Genomic DNA, 13,238 nt, shown 5'->3' on the forward strand with positions numbered 1-13,238 from the left:
TGGGAGTGGGATTACATATCGTTTTACAGGGACAGTGCCAGTTTTAACCAGCCGGCTCATTTTCAACTGCAGTCCCTGCCAGGATATACTGTAGATGTGAAGGGGAAAGGCAAGAGTGACACCACTCGCAGCAACAGATAACGAGTGAATTCTCCGGTCTGAGTAAATATGTTTGGATTCAGGATCTAGACGTGAAGCAGAAAGTTTTTGGTAAAAATGACACCAAGCAAAGATATTCAGCTTTAGATTTACGAGTGAAATCTCCATGATAGTATGGTCTGTCTATTTCACATCCAGAAACAATGGACATAGCACAAAGTTGGAGCTTACATTAACATCAGTGGCCCGAAGAGGCAAACAAGATGTATGGTGTGTAGCAACACAACCTGCCACTGGAGTGCGCCATACTCAACTCAATATGACACCATCTAGTTCAGCTTCTATATCTAACTTTTTTTATTAAATAACACAAACCTGTGCCAAATACCAGGTGAAACTTTTCAGCGGTGAGTAGCTCTAGGTGAGTAGCTCTAGCTTGCTTCGTAGGATAGCCCCCCCCCCCCCCAGCTGCTTCTGCGTAACCCCAAAGTCTCTGACAGGACTTGAGTGTAGCTCTATGACTCAGTTTGAAGTTACTTTGAGTTTATTCATATTGGGTGCATTGACTTCACTTACGTTGCTTTTTGGTTGGAAAAACTATTTTCATATACTGTGATTCAAAGTGATTAAGGGGTTACTCGTGACCAACCAAGTAAATGAAGAAGAAAAAAAACTTTGTCAGTTGACCCAAACGGAATAAGCATTGCTACTACCGAGTCCCTACTCACCTTTTAGTAACCTCTTTCCCCCCACAGTAGCAGATGAGTCCTGTAACGCTTCAAAACGTAGGAAACCCTCATTTCAAACCAAAATACTTCATGCAAGAAGAATGAGGTTTTCTGTCACCTTTCATTTATTCATACAGCCATTATAGTCAGTTGGGCATCTCAGCCCATTCTGCTGCTTGTGATATCCTAACAACATCATTCAATAAATAGTGTGACACAAATTAAGAAAAATATACAGGATTGTTATTTTTAAAACGAGGACATTAAAAGACCTAGATAGACTACATGCAAATGTTTAAAATATAATATGCTATAAGCAGGCCCTATTTGGGCTGCGTTCTTTTGGCAGTTACTCTTCTGTTGACTCCTTCTTGTGTGATCAGCTGATTTGAGGTTAGCTTTGGGATGAGAGAGAGCATAGTGATTTTTGTGCTTGTCTCTCTCACCTGAGATGATTGGAAAACAACTGCCTAGTCTGTAATAAAACACAGTCAAAAATAGGATTGTGCTTCACAGAAAATAGTGGCGGCCGCCTGGTGGCTTGGAGGTAAGGTTGCACCAATGAAAGAGCAGCAGAGGAGTCCAATTCCAATATCTACACAAGCTTACCACTCAGAATAAAGCAATGTATTAAAAATGTGTTCTAAATACTCAGAACAAAGCCGTAAGAGGGGGCTGTTGGGAGGAGCTATAGGAGGACGGGCTCATTGTAATGGTTGGAATGGAATTAATGGAACGGTATCGAACACAAACATATAGAATCCACGTTTGATTCCGTTCTATTCCAGCCATTACAATGAGCCCGTCCTCCTATAGCTCCTCCCACCAGCCTCGGGAAGCCATGAATTGGATAGATAGTGTAGCAGTAAGTGTGGATATTGGAACGTGACCCCTGAGTGAGGGACTCCGAGGTAGGATCACAAAACTTTCCCAAAATGCTCTGTGTTTTTCAGAAATCCCAGTTGGAGAATTCTGGGAATAAGCAGCGAGTGAATCTTCAAACCTGTAATTATTCAATTGAGATTTATGAAACACCAGATAAAAGTTTTGGGAATTGAACAACCCTACCCCTGAGCGCGAGGAGTGTAGGGACCTCAGAGGTCCCTGAAGGCACAGAGTTGGACTCTCTCCTGGGTGTAGAAGGCCAGTAGGGCTGGGTCCTTCAGGGTGGTCAACTCCTGCTGCCTGTCAGCCGACTGGGAGAAGTCGTCCGGCCCCTCCCCACACCCGCCCTCCTGGGGGTGGCTGGGGTACCCAGGGTGCACCATGAGCTCTGCCGTCAGCACGGGCCGCTCCGTGGTGTTTGTCCTGTTTTTACTTTCACCCCCAGGGGGCGACAGTGAGAGACCCAGGTCTAGTTCCATGGCATGGCTGAAGGCTCGTCTGAGGTTGGGGACTGACATGTTGTGACCCATGGTGGTCAAACCTAGATAGACATCAGGCCATCTGGGAGAGAGAGAGAGGGGGGGGGAGAGACAGAAGAAGAAGAAGGTCATTTTCAGCTCAAGGAAATAGCTCAGTTTAAACTTTTAACCGTACCTGAGAGAAACAAAAACACTATCTTCTCTCACTGCATGATTGAAATCGCCCAGGACGACTGAGACAAACAGGAAAATAATATCACTTTATGTGCCTTAAGGTAATCTTCAAGTGTTTAGTCTTAAAGGAACCTCTCTAATACTGTACCGGGATATACTGTAAACAGAATGGATTATGAAGACATTCCCATGACATTCACTACTACAGGGATTTCAGTGTGTCTCCTACCTGATGCCATGTCGTCTGAACACGGGGATAGACTCCAGCGCATCCTTCTCTACCTGCATGTAGAAGTCTCTGAGGACAGGGGACAGCCAGGGACACGAGTGTAGACCCCGCTCCACAGGAACACGTGTGTAGGAGATCCCACAGTCAGACAGCACCTGGGCAAACACCTCACACACCTCTGACACACACGCCATGTTATTGTCACCACCGTTGCCACCATGTTGTGTTGCTACCATGTTGTTGTCATGTGGTGTTGCCACCATGTTGTGTTTCTACCATGTTGTTGTCATGTGGCGTTGCCACCATGTTGTTGTCATGTGGCGTTGCTACCATGTTGTTGTCATGTGGTGTTGCTACCATGTTGTGTTTCTACCATGTTGTTGTCATGTGGTGTTGCCACCATGTTGTTGTCATGTGTTGTTGCCACCATGTTGTTGTCATGTGGCGTTGCTACCATGTTGTTGTCATGTGGCGTTGCTACCATGTTGTGTTTCTACCATGTTGTTGTCATGTGGTGTTGCCACCATGTTGTTGTCATGTGTTGTTGCCACCATGTTGTTGTCATGTGGCGTTGCTACCATGTTGTTGTCATGTGGCGTTGCTACCATGTTGTTGTCATGTGGTGTTGCTACCATGTTGTGTTTCTACCATGTTGTTGTCATGTGGTGTTGCCACCATGTTGTTGTCATGTGTTGTTGCCACCATGTTGTTGTCATGTGGCGTTGCCACCATGTTGTTGTCATGTGGCGTTGCCACCATGTTGTTGTCATGTGGCGTTGCCACCATGTTGTTGTCATGTGTTGTTGCCACCATGTTGTTGTCATGTGGTGTTGCTACCATGTTGTGTTGCTACCATGTTGTTGTCATGTGGTGTTGCCACCATGTTGTGTTGCCACCATGTTGTTGTCATGTGGCGTTGCTACCATGTTGTTGTCATGTGGTGTTGCTACCATGTTGTGTTTCTACCATGTTGTTGTCATGTGGTGTTGCCACCATGTTGTTGTCATGTGTTGTTGCCACCATGTTGTTGTCATGTGGCATTGCTACCATGTTGTTGTCATGTGGTGTTGCTACCATGTTGTGTTTCTACCATGTTGTTGTCATGTGGTGTTGCCACCATGTTGTTGTCATGTGTTGTTGCCACCATGTTGTTGTCATGTGGCGTTGCCACCATGTTGTTGTCATGTGTTGTTGCCACCATGTTGTTGTCATGTGTTGTTGCCACCATGTTGTTGTCATGTGTTGTTGCCACCATGTTGTTGTCATGTGTTGTTGCTACCATGTTGTTGTCATGTGGTGTTGCTACCATGTTGTGTTGCTACCATGTTGTTGTCATGTGGTGTTGCCACCATGTTGTGTTGCCACCATGTTGTTGTCATGTGGCGTTGCTACCATGTTGTTGTCATGTGGTGTTGCTACCATGTTGTGTTTCTACCATGTTGTTGTCATGTGGTGTTGCCACCATGTTGTCATGTGTTGTTGCCACCATGTTGTTGTCATGTGGCATTGCTACCATGTTGTTGTCATGTGGTGTTGCTACCATGTTGTGTTTCTACCATGTTGTTGTCATGTGGTGTTGCCACCATGTTGTTGTCATGTGTTGTTGCCACCATGTTGTTGTCATGTGGCGTTGCCACCATGTTGTTGTCATGTGTTGTTGCTACCATGTGGCGTTGCTACCATGTTGTTGTCATGTGGTGTTGCCACCATGTGGCGTTGCCACCATGTTGTTGTCATGTGGCGTTGCCACCATGTTGTTGTCATGTGGTGTTGCTACCATGTTGTGTTTCTACCATGTTGTTGTCATGTGTTGTTGCCACCATGTTGTTGTCATGTGGTGTTGCCACCATGTTGTTGTCATGTGGCATTGCTACCATGTTGTTGTCATGTGGTGTTGCTACCATGTTGTGTTTCTACCATGTTGTTGTCATGTGTCGTTGCCACCATGTTGTTGTCATGTGTCGTTGCCACCATGTTGTTGTCATGTGGCGTTGCCACCATGTTGTTGTCATGTGGCGTTGCCACCATGTTGTTGTCATGTGTCGTTGCCACCATGTTGTTGTCATGTGGTGTTGCTACCATGTTGTGTTGCTACCATGTTGTTGTCATGTGGCGTTGCCACCATGTTGTTGTCATGTGGCGTTGCCACCATGTTGTTGTCATGTGGTGTTGCTACCATGTTGTGTTTCTACCATGTTGTTGTCATGTGGTGTTGCCACCATGTTGTTGTCATGTGTTGTTGCCACCATGTTGTTGTCATGTGGCGTTGCCACCATGTTGTTGTCATGTGGTGTTGCTACCATGTTGTGTTTCTACCATGTTGTTGTCATGTGGTGTTGCCACCATGTTGTTGTCATGTGTTGTTGCCACCATGTTGTTGTCATGTGGCGTTGCCACCATGTTGTTGTCATGTGGTGTTGCTACCATGTTGTGTTGCTACCATGTTGTTGTCATGTGGTGTTGCCACCATGTTGTGTTGCCACCATGTTGTTGTCATGTGGCGTTGCTACCATGTTGTTGTCATGTGGTGTTGCTACCATGTTGTGTTTCTACCATGTTGTTGTCATGTGGTGTTGCCACCATGTTGTTGTCATGTGGCATTGCTACCATGTTGTTGTCATGTGGTGTTGCTACCATGTTGTGTTTCTACCATGTTGTTGTCATGTGGTGTTGCCACCATGTTGTTGTCATGTGTTGTTGCCACCATGTTGTTGTCATGTGTCGTTGCCACCATGTTGTTGTCATGTGGCGTTGCCACCATGTTGTTGTCATGTGGCGTTGCCACCATGTGGCGTTGCTACCATGTTGTTGTCATGTGGCGTTGCCACCATGTTGTTGTCATGTGGTGTTGCTACCATGTTGTGTTTCTACCATGTTGTTGTCATGTGTCGTTGCCACCATGTTGTCATGTGTCGTTGCCACCATGTTGTTGTCATGTGTCGTTGCCACCATGTTGTTGTCATGTGTCGTTGCCACCATGTTGTTGTCATGTGTCGTTGCCACCATGTTGTTGTCATGTGTCGTTGCCACCATGTTGTTGTCATGTGTCGTTGCCACCATGTTGTTGTCATGTGTCGTTGCCACCATGTTGTTGTCATGTGGCGTTGCCACCATGTTGTTGTCATGTGGCGTTGCCACCATGTTGTTGTCATGTGGCGTTGCCACCATGTTGTTGACATGTGGCGTTGCCACCATGTTGTTGACATGTGGCGTTGCCACCATGTTGTTGACATGTGGCGTTGCCACCATGTTGTTGACATGTGGCGTTGCCACCATGTTGTTGACATGTGGCGTTGCCACCATGTTGTTGACATGTGGCGTTGCCACCATGTTGTTGACATGTGGCGTTGCCACCATGTTGTTGACATGTGGTCGTTGCCACCATGTTGTTGACATGTGGTCGTTGCCACCATGTTGTTGACATGTGGTCGTTGCCACCATGTTGTTGACATGTGGTCGTTGCCACCATGTTGTTGACATGTGGTCGTTGCCACCATGTTGTTGTCATGTGGTCGTTGCCACCATGTTGTTGTCATGTGGCGTTGCCACCATGTTGTTGTCATGTGTCGTTGCCACCATGTTGTTGTCATGTGTTAAATAAGAATTTGTTCATAACTGACTTGCCTTGTTAAATGAAGGTTAAATAAAATAAATAAAAATAGGCAGCCACGTCCGATTGTCAAGCATTAAAATGACAATCACAATTTTAACCATCAGTTATATTTTTAACCATGAGTTATTACAATTTACTGCTGCTCTATTAACTAATTAATAGTCTATAAACGACCTTTAAACCGAGTGTATCAAGTGTCACCAAGACAACGACGTGGTCATAAGCCGTACATATTCAAATGAAAAAAGGAATTACTACTACTACTGGTTAATAAATGATAGATTAAATCAACAGTGGTAACCTCATTTAAAACTGAAGGCGGGCCCTTTCCCCTCCTTGCCCTGAAAACAGATGACGAGGAAGATTTCTTCATCTAGATTAGATCACCAAACAACCATTTAACAAAACCACATGATTCAGGGACTCATCATGTGGTGTAAAACCCCGGGGTCATGTGCTTCGTGACAGTGAAGAGGAAGAGTTCCGCGGTGTCGTCAGAGTGTCCTCAGCAGAGTATGTCAGAGAGAAGACGTGGTTGAGGTTCAGAGAATGTCAGTCAGAGAGAAGACGTGGTTGAGGTTCAGATTATGTCAGTCAGAGAGAAGACATGGTTGAGGTTCAGAGTATGTCAGAGAGAAGACATGGTTGAGGTTCAGAGTATGTCAGTCAGAGAGAAGACGTGGTTGAGGTTCAGATTATGTCAGTCAGAGAGAAGACGTGGTTGAGGTTCAGAGAATGTCAGTCAGAGAGAAGACATGGTTGAGGTTCAGAGAATGTCAGTCAGAGAGAAGACGTGGTTGAGGTTCAGATTATGTCAGTCAGAGAGAAGACGTGGTTGAGGTTCAGAGAATGTCAGTCAGAGAGAAGACGTGGTTGAGGTTCAGATTATGTCAGTCAGAGAGAAGACGTGGTTGAGGTTCAGAGTATGTCAGTCAGAGAGAAGACGTGGTTGAGGTTCAGAGTATGTCAGTCAGAGAGAAGACGTGGTTGAGGTTCAGAGTATGTCAGTCAGAGAGAAGACGTGGTTGAGGTTCAGAGTATGTCAGTCAGAGAGAAGACGTGGTTGAGGTTCAGAGTATGTCAGTCAGAGAGAAGACGTGGTTGAGGTTCAGAGTATGTCAGTCAGAGAGAAGACGTGGTTGAGGTTCAGAGTATGTCAGTCAGAGAGAAGACGTGGTTGAGGTTCAGAGTATGTCAGTCAGAGAGAAGACATGGTTGAGGTTCAGAGTATGTCAGAGAGAAGACGTGGTTGAGGTTCAGAGTATGTCAGTCAGAGAGAAGACATGGTTGAGGTTCAGAGAATGTCAGAGAGAAGACGTGGTTGAGGTTCAGATAATGAACATTGATGACACACACAGTTCTATTGGGTAAGACCTCTCACAATAAAATGTTTACGCAATGAGCATAAGAACACACACACACCTTTCTAGTAGTGTTATGGCGTCATACCTGGCAGCACATGAATGTGTTGGTGCCCGTCCATGTGACAGGGAAGATGACCCATCAGCTCTCCAAACAGCCTCACCTGCGCCCTCAGCTCCAGCTCCACCTGACACACAGTGTGAAAGTACACACCTGAACGATAACCATGTGCCCCGGGGAGAGTGTAAATATATACCCCTGATCCAGTTTGAGGGACAAACACACACCCTAGGGATAGTGTACAGCTGAAACACACACACCTGATAAGGAACAAACACACACCCTCCACAAAACAGAAAAAAACACGAGTGTTACGCTAAAACTGTTCCCAGTAGATCAGGAACGAACACCTGAGTTCCACATATGAAAAAAAGGACTTGAATCAGAATATTAAGGAAAGCTTGATCCTGCTTTGGTTTACTGTAAAGTCGAAAAACCTCAAGCACTTAAAAAATACCAGTTATTCCTGAGTATATTTCTTTATAAATCATCACATTGTAAAACAGTTGGATAAGTCAACACAGTGGGTGAGTTTTTGAAAGCCTCTTATATGGCGTATTGACGTATGGCGTATTGACGTATGGCGTATTGACGTATGGCGTATATTGTCATGCTGTGTGGGCCAGTTAAACAACATAGCACCAACAGTGCCTCTTCACCCCGTCCATCCCCATCCAAACATGTACATGATCATGTTTACACCCTCCTTTCTATCCTGTGTCTCTTCCTAACTCCTGTGCAGTCTCAATACAACTCCTGTACAGTGTCAATACAACTCCTGTACAGTCTCAATACAACTCAATGTGACCAAGATCTCCACACAATGGTTGACCTAGCCCTCTTCCAAGACGCTGTGTTTACATCACAAACAATACAAGATGTAGCTGGCAACTTCCCTAACCACTACAGTATCCATGAAGAGTGCAGTTCTCAGGTCAGTTTTACCTTTTAGATTCTAATGAAGGTACAAGGTAGCCTGAAATGCAGGACCTGTTGTGCTAACATCCCACTCCTTGTATTCTGTGTTTAGCATGACAAGGAGAGGAATGACATCTCAAAACAGACTGGTACCCAGGCTGGGTACAAGGGGACTTGATCCTAGATCAGCACTCCTACTCGGAGACGCTTTTTGAATACGGACCCTGGTCAGTATGGGCTAAGCAGCAATATAACTATTATGCTGTAAAACAGGTGACTGCTGGAGCAAATCGGAGATAATTTCTTTTATTCAACTAGGTAGGTTATTAAACAACACTCTCTCAGATCACACTCTGATAGCTAACCCGCTATTAAACAACACTCTGAGATCACACTCTGATAGCTAACCCGCTATTAAACAACACTCTGAGATCACACTCTGATAGCTAACCCGCTATTAAACAACACTCTGAGATCACACTCTGATAGCTAACCCGCTGTGAGTCTGGACTGAAGCTCAGCTTGATGTGAGTCTCGTCTGAAGCTCAGCGCTGTGAGTCTGGTCTGAAGCTCAGCGCTGTGAGTCTGGTCTGAAGCTCAGCGCTGTGAGTCTGGTCTGAAGCTCAGCGCTGTGAGTCTGGTCTGAAGCTCAGCGCTGTGAGTCTGGTCTGAAGCTCAGCGCTGTGAGTCTGGTCTGAAGCTCAGCGCTGTGAGTCTGGTCTGAAGCTCAGCGCTGTGAGTCTGGTCTGAAGCTCAGCGCTGTGAGTCTGGTCTGAAGCTCAGCGCTGTGAGTCTGGTCTGAAGCTCAGCGCTGTGAGTCTGGTCTGAAGCTCAGCGCTGTGAGTCTGGTCTGAAGCTCAGCGCTGTGAGACTGGTCTGAAGCTCAGCGCTGTGAGACTGGTCTGAAGCTCAGCGCTGTGAGTCTGGTCTGAAGCTCAATACCTGTTTTTGTTCAACATACATTTTAAAGTGAAAAATCTAAGTCTCAGCATCACTCTGTTACCGTGGAAATGCCCGAATATGAAAAAGGAAAAAATACCTGCCCCACCTCAACTATGTTGTTAAGAAAGAAGCCTACCTCTGTCATGTTGACCCGGCCACTCTGTAATGCCTTTCTGAAGCCCATCTTCCCATGGAAGAACCCATCCTTGTTGAGGAGAGTGGAGCCCCGCTTCAGACCCTGGCTGACTGGTAGACCCTCTGAGAGGTTGGCATGGAGGCCGATGGGAATGTGATGTCTGCGGAGGAAGATGGGGGTATCAGGAAATTAGGGGTCAGTTTACCGGACTCAAGGTAAGCCTGGTCTTTGACTAAGGAAGCATGGTCAATAGAGTTTTTCAATTGAAAGTGCTTTTTAGTCCTGGACTAGGATTTCTATGGGTACGGGAAACCAGACCCTATAGTGTCTGATATCATAGATGGAACTGCCAAACAATAATGTGAGCTGGTACATGCTAGGCAAGAGAAGAACACTGATTGGACAAAATACAGGAAATATGAGATTTCAAATGTTTAACCTGTTACGAAAAGTCACTTGTATTGAAGTGGTGTGATAGATAGTCCCGATAAATCACAGTAAGTCGGTTTAAAAAAACACACTAACTTCCTGATAGGTGACATTCAGTTCACTTTCACTTGTGTTTTTAGTGATTGTGTATTGAATAATTCATGCAATCAGGAAAGGTGTTAAGAGAGCATTTCTGCTAAACCGAACCCTTTTCCTAACCTTAACCTAATTCTCCTAAATTGCTAGGTGAATTCTCCTAACCTGCTATGAAAAAGTCATAGCTGCATGGAAGTGTTGTGTTTTAAGGGCATCTTGTACGTTTTCAGTAGGCTATTAAACATCCTATTAGCTATGGAAGGAAACATTGTACTTTACTATATGAAGCCTACTTACCTTTTGGCCAGCTCTGTCGCTTCTTTCGCCGAGGAGGCGTTAACCAGAAGGGACACATTAGAAATGCCCCCGGCTTGGAAACAATCCACTATCCCCTGGTTCCTTTTTGGACAGTACCCAAAATCATCTCCTGTCACCACCAGCTTGACTTTGGGTTGAGGCATTATCGCTGGAAGCTAATGGAAAAAGTGACACAGCACATGAGATAATACACTGGTTGAATCAACGTTGTTTACACGTCATTTCAACGAAATTGCGTTGAACCAACGTGGAATATGCGTTGAATTGACTGACGTCTGTGCCCAGCGGGACTTTGTTTCCACGTTGCGCCCAGCACTGAGCTGTAACAATGTTAAGGATGTTCAATTCACCAGCTTGTGACACATCACCGGTGGACTCTAGTTATTTATTGGACGTGATCATCTCGTTAACCTGGTAGACAAGACACTGCCAGGAACGAGAACACAAACTAATATTCCCTGTTCGAAGTGGAAACCTGATCAAAGCGTCTATTCTATGTCGAATAAGAACTGTCAAATTCCTCCTCTATGATTTGAGTCAGCGAATCAGATCATTTGGAAACCCGGATTAGAAGAAGAAAAAAATATGTTGCTTGCCCTCTTTTGATCGATCTTTGTATAGACCCATAAAAGCCTGTCCTGATTATAGTCGATTGCCTCTATAAACTGGGTTTCCAGCTAGCAGCAGCCAGCTAGTTGTCAACCCAACACACAGGAAGGCAACTCAACTCATTAGTGGAAAACACAGCCACAATGGTCACTTTTATTGCCTAATCTTAAAGAGGCAATCGCCATAGTATACCTAGAAATAGGCCTACAATTTACACTTGTTTCAACGAATGGGAGACTAATGCAAACAAGCATCATCTATTTAGAATATGCGAAGAGGTTAACTGCAATCTGCCTCTCTTTCAGTAGCATACATAATATACAATAATAGATCATGGAATCAAATCGAATTGATCCATAGCCTATATGTCATATAGGCTCTAATGAGTGAAAAGACGCGTCTTACCCATTTTTAAGACACGTGTTTGTCCATTTATGTCCGAAGCCGGAGAGTCAAAACGAGAACAAATACCAAGCTCTTCCGACTGACTCAAAACTGCAATGAAATCCGTAACCTACTTTTTCGGATTAACGCAACCTCTAGTGGATTGAAATGGTATTTCATGTGACGTGTGTTTAGAAGCAATGATGTGTATGATCCCTAGATGATTTATAGGGGCCGCTGTTTTGAAGCCAGCGCAGCCATCTTGGTACTCCTCCATTGTAAAAAAATATATATTTTGGAAGCTATATACATGTATTTATAAATGTCTAGATTTGTTTTTGACACGTTTATTCTATTACAGACACATTCATGCATACTTTTACATTATATTATGTGAGCTAAACATAACTAAATATATAGAAAAAAATTCCTGCTTCCAGCAATTGTGTACAGATCCTTGCGACATTTGGCCGTCCATTATCATGCTGAAACATGAGGTGATGGCGGTGTATGAATGGCACTGCAATGAGCCTCAGGATATCTCTGTGCATTCAATTTGCCATCTATAAAATGCAATTGTGTTTGTTGTCTGTAGCTTATGCCTGCCCGTACCATAACCCCACCATGGGGAACTCTGTTCACAACATTAAGGTCAGCAAACCGCTCGCCCACATTAAGCCATACAAGTGGTCTGCAGTTATGAGGGCGGTTGGACGTACTGCCAAATTCTCTAAAACAATGTTGGAGGCGGCTTATGGTAGAGAAATTAAAATTACATTCTCTGGTAACAGCTCTGCTGGACATTGCTGCAGTCAGCATGCCAATTGCACGCTCCCTCAAAACTTGAGCCACCTGTGGCATTGTTTTGTGTGACAAAACTGCACATTTTAGAGTGGCCTTTTATTTATTGGTCCCAGCAAAAGGTGCACCTGTGTAAGGATCATGCAGTTTAATCAGCTTCTTGATATGCCACACTTGTCAGGTGGATGGATTATCTTGGAAAAGGAGAAATGCTCACTAACGGGATGTAAATACGTGTGCACAACATTTGAGAGAAATAAGCTTTTTGTGTGTATGGAACATTTCTGGAATATTTTATTTCAGCTCATGAAACATGGGAATCAACAGTTTACATGTTGCGTTTATACAGTGCATTCGGAAAGTATTCAGACCCCTTCACTTTTTCGACATTTTGTTACATTACAGCCTTATGCGAAAATGTATTAAATTGTTGTTTTTTTGTTATCAATCTACACACAATACCCCACTGTATTTTTGATCAGTGTATTTCTCTCTGTAGCCTACCACAGGTTGGTGGCACCTTAATTGGGGAGGACGGGCTTGTGGTAATGGCTGGAGCAGAATCAGTGGAATGGTATCAAACACATGATTTCCATGATTTCCAGGTGTTTGATGCCATTCCATTTGCTCCGTTCCAGCCATTATTATGAGCTGTCCTCCCCTCAGCAGCCTCCTGTGTTAAGCCTAAATATGGTTTTCATTTAGTTTGAGGAAAATAATGAAATATTCTGGACATATCGCATAGCTATTTGAGTAAATAACTATGTGTAAATCATTTGCCCTATTCAATCAAGGCATGTAATTCGGTGGTCTAAAAATACTTTTAGCCTATTCCTAGCCAAGGGCATACTCACCAAACACAGACTGATCATCACATAAAACATTCATAAATGGTAATAAGACCTATCCCCTTACTGTGCCAGGTTCTTGTGAAGCCTTCCTTCCATTATGAATACCACTGGCTACACAGTGTTGC

The 13,238-nt window shown here is 44.4% G+C and overlaps 2 protein-coding genes across 3 annotated transcripts; both read right to left on the reverse strand.

Moving 5' to 3' along the window:
• Window positions 1–929: 929 nt before the first annotated feature.
• On the reverse strand, window positions 930–5,834 carry LOC123730428 (carbohydrate deacetylase). Its single transcript, XM_045707114.2, has 2 exons — window positions 2,595–5,834; window positions 930–2,273 (listed from the first exon to the last, which is right to left on the reverse strand). Exons 1-2 carry the CDS (start codon window positions 2,855–2,857, stop codon window positions 1,922–1,924), a joined length of 615 nt encoding a protein of 204 aa, XP_045563070.1. The 5' UTR covers window positions 2,858–5,834; the 3' UTR covers window positions 930–1,921.
• Window positions 5,835–6,095: 261 nt separating this feature from the next.
• ydjc (YdjC chitooligosaccharide deacetylase homolog) lies at window positions 6,096–11,620 on the reverse strand. 2 transcript variants are annotated; one of them, XM_014172598.3, is made up of 4 exons: window positions 11,483–11,620; window positions 10,448–10,623; window positions 9,626–9,785; window positions 6,096–7,756 (listed from the first exon to the last, which is right to left on the reverse strand). In XM_014172598.3, exons 2-4 carry the CDS (start codon window positions 10,609–10,611, stop codon window positions 7,643–7,645), a joined length of 438 nt encoding a protein of 145 aa, XP_014028073.2. In that variant the 5' UTR covers window positions 10,612–10,623; window positions 11,483–11,620; the 3' UTR covers window positions 6,096–7,642. The 2 variants fall into 2 exon arrangements, with proteins under 2 accessions (XP_014028073.2, XP_045563071.1); XM_045707115.2 differs by lacking the exon at window positions 6,096–7,756 and adding an exon at window positions 9,080–9,489.
• Between the last annotated feature and the right edge of the window lie 1,618 nt (window positions 11,621–13,238).

Source organism: Salmo salar, chromosome 24 (genome assembly GCF_965601325.2).
Source record: "Salmo salar chromosome 24, fSalSal1, whole genome shotgun sequence".
In the NCBI taxonomy this organism is placed as follows: Eukaryota; Metazoa; Chordata; class Actinopteri; order Salmoniformes; family Salmonidae; genus Salmo; species Salmo salar.

Bases quoted from the DNA above. Each gene is read 5' to 3' on its own strand.
- LOC123730428 (XM_045707114.2), bottom strand. From the start codon at position 2,857: ATGGTGGCAACACCACATGACAACAACATGGTAGCAACACAACATGGT. The intron at 2,274-2,594 runs GTAGGAGACACA...TCTCTCTCCCAG, and splicing joins TTCAGACGACATGGCATCAG to ATGGCCTGATGTCTATCTAG.
- ydjc (XM_014172598.3), bottom strand. From the start codon at position 10,611: ATGCCTCAACCCAAAGTCAAGCTGGTGGTGACAGGAGATGATTTTGGG. The intron at 9,786-10,447 runs GTAAGTAGGCTT...CTTCCTCCGCAG, and splicing joins GCGACAGAGCTGGCCAAAAG to ACATCACATTCCCATCGGCC. The intron at 7,757-9,625 runs GTAGGCTTCTTT...ACTGTGTGTCAG, and splicing joins GCCGGGTCAACATGACAGAG to GTGGAGCTGGAGCTGAGGGC.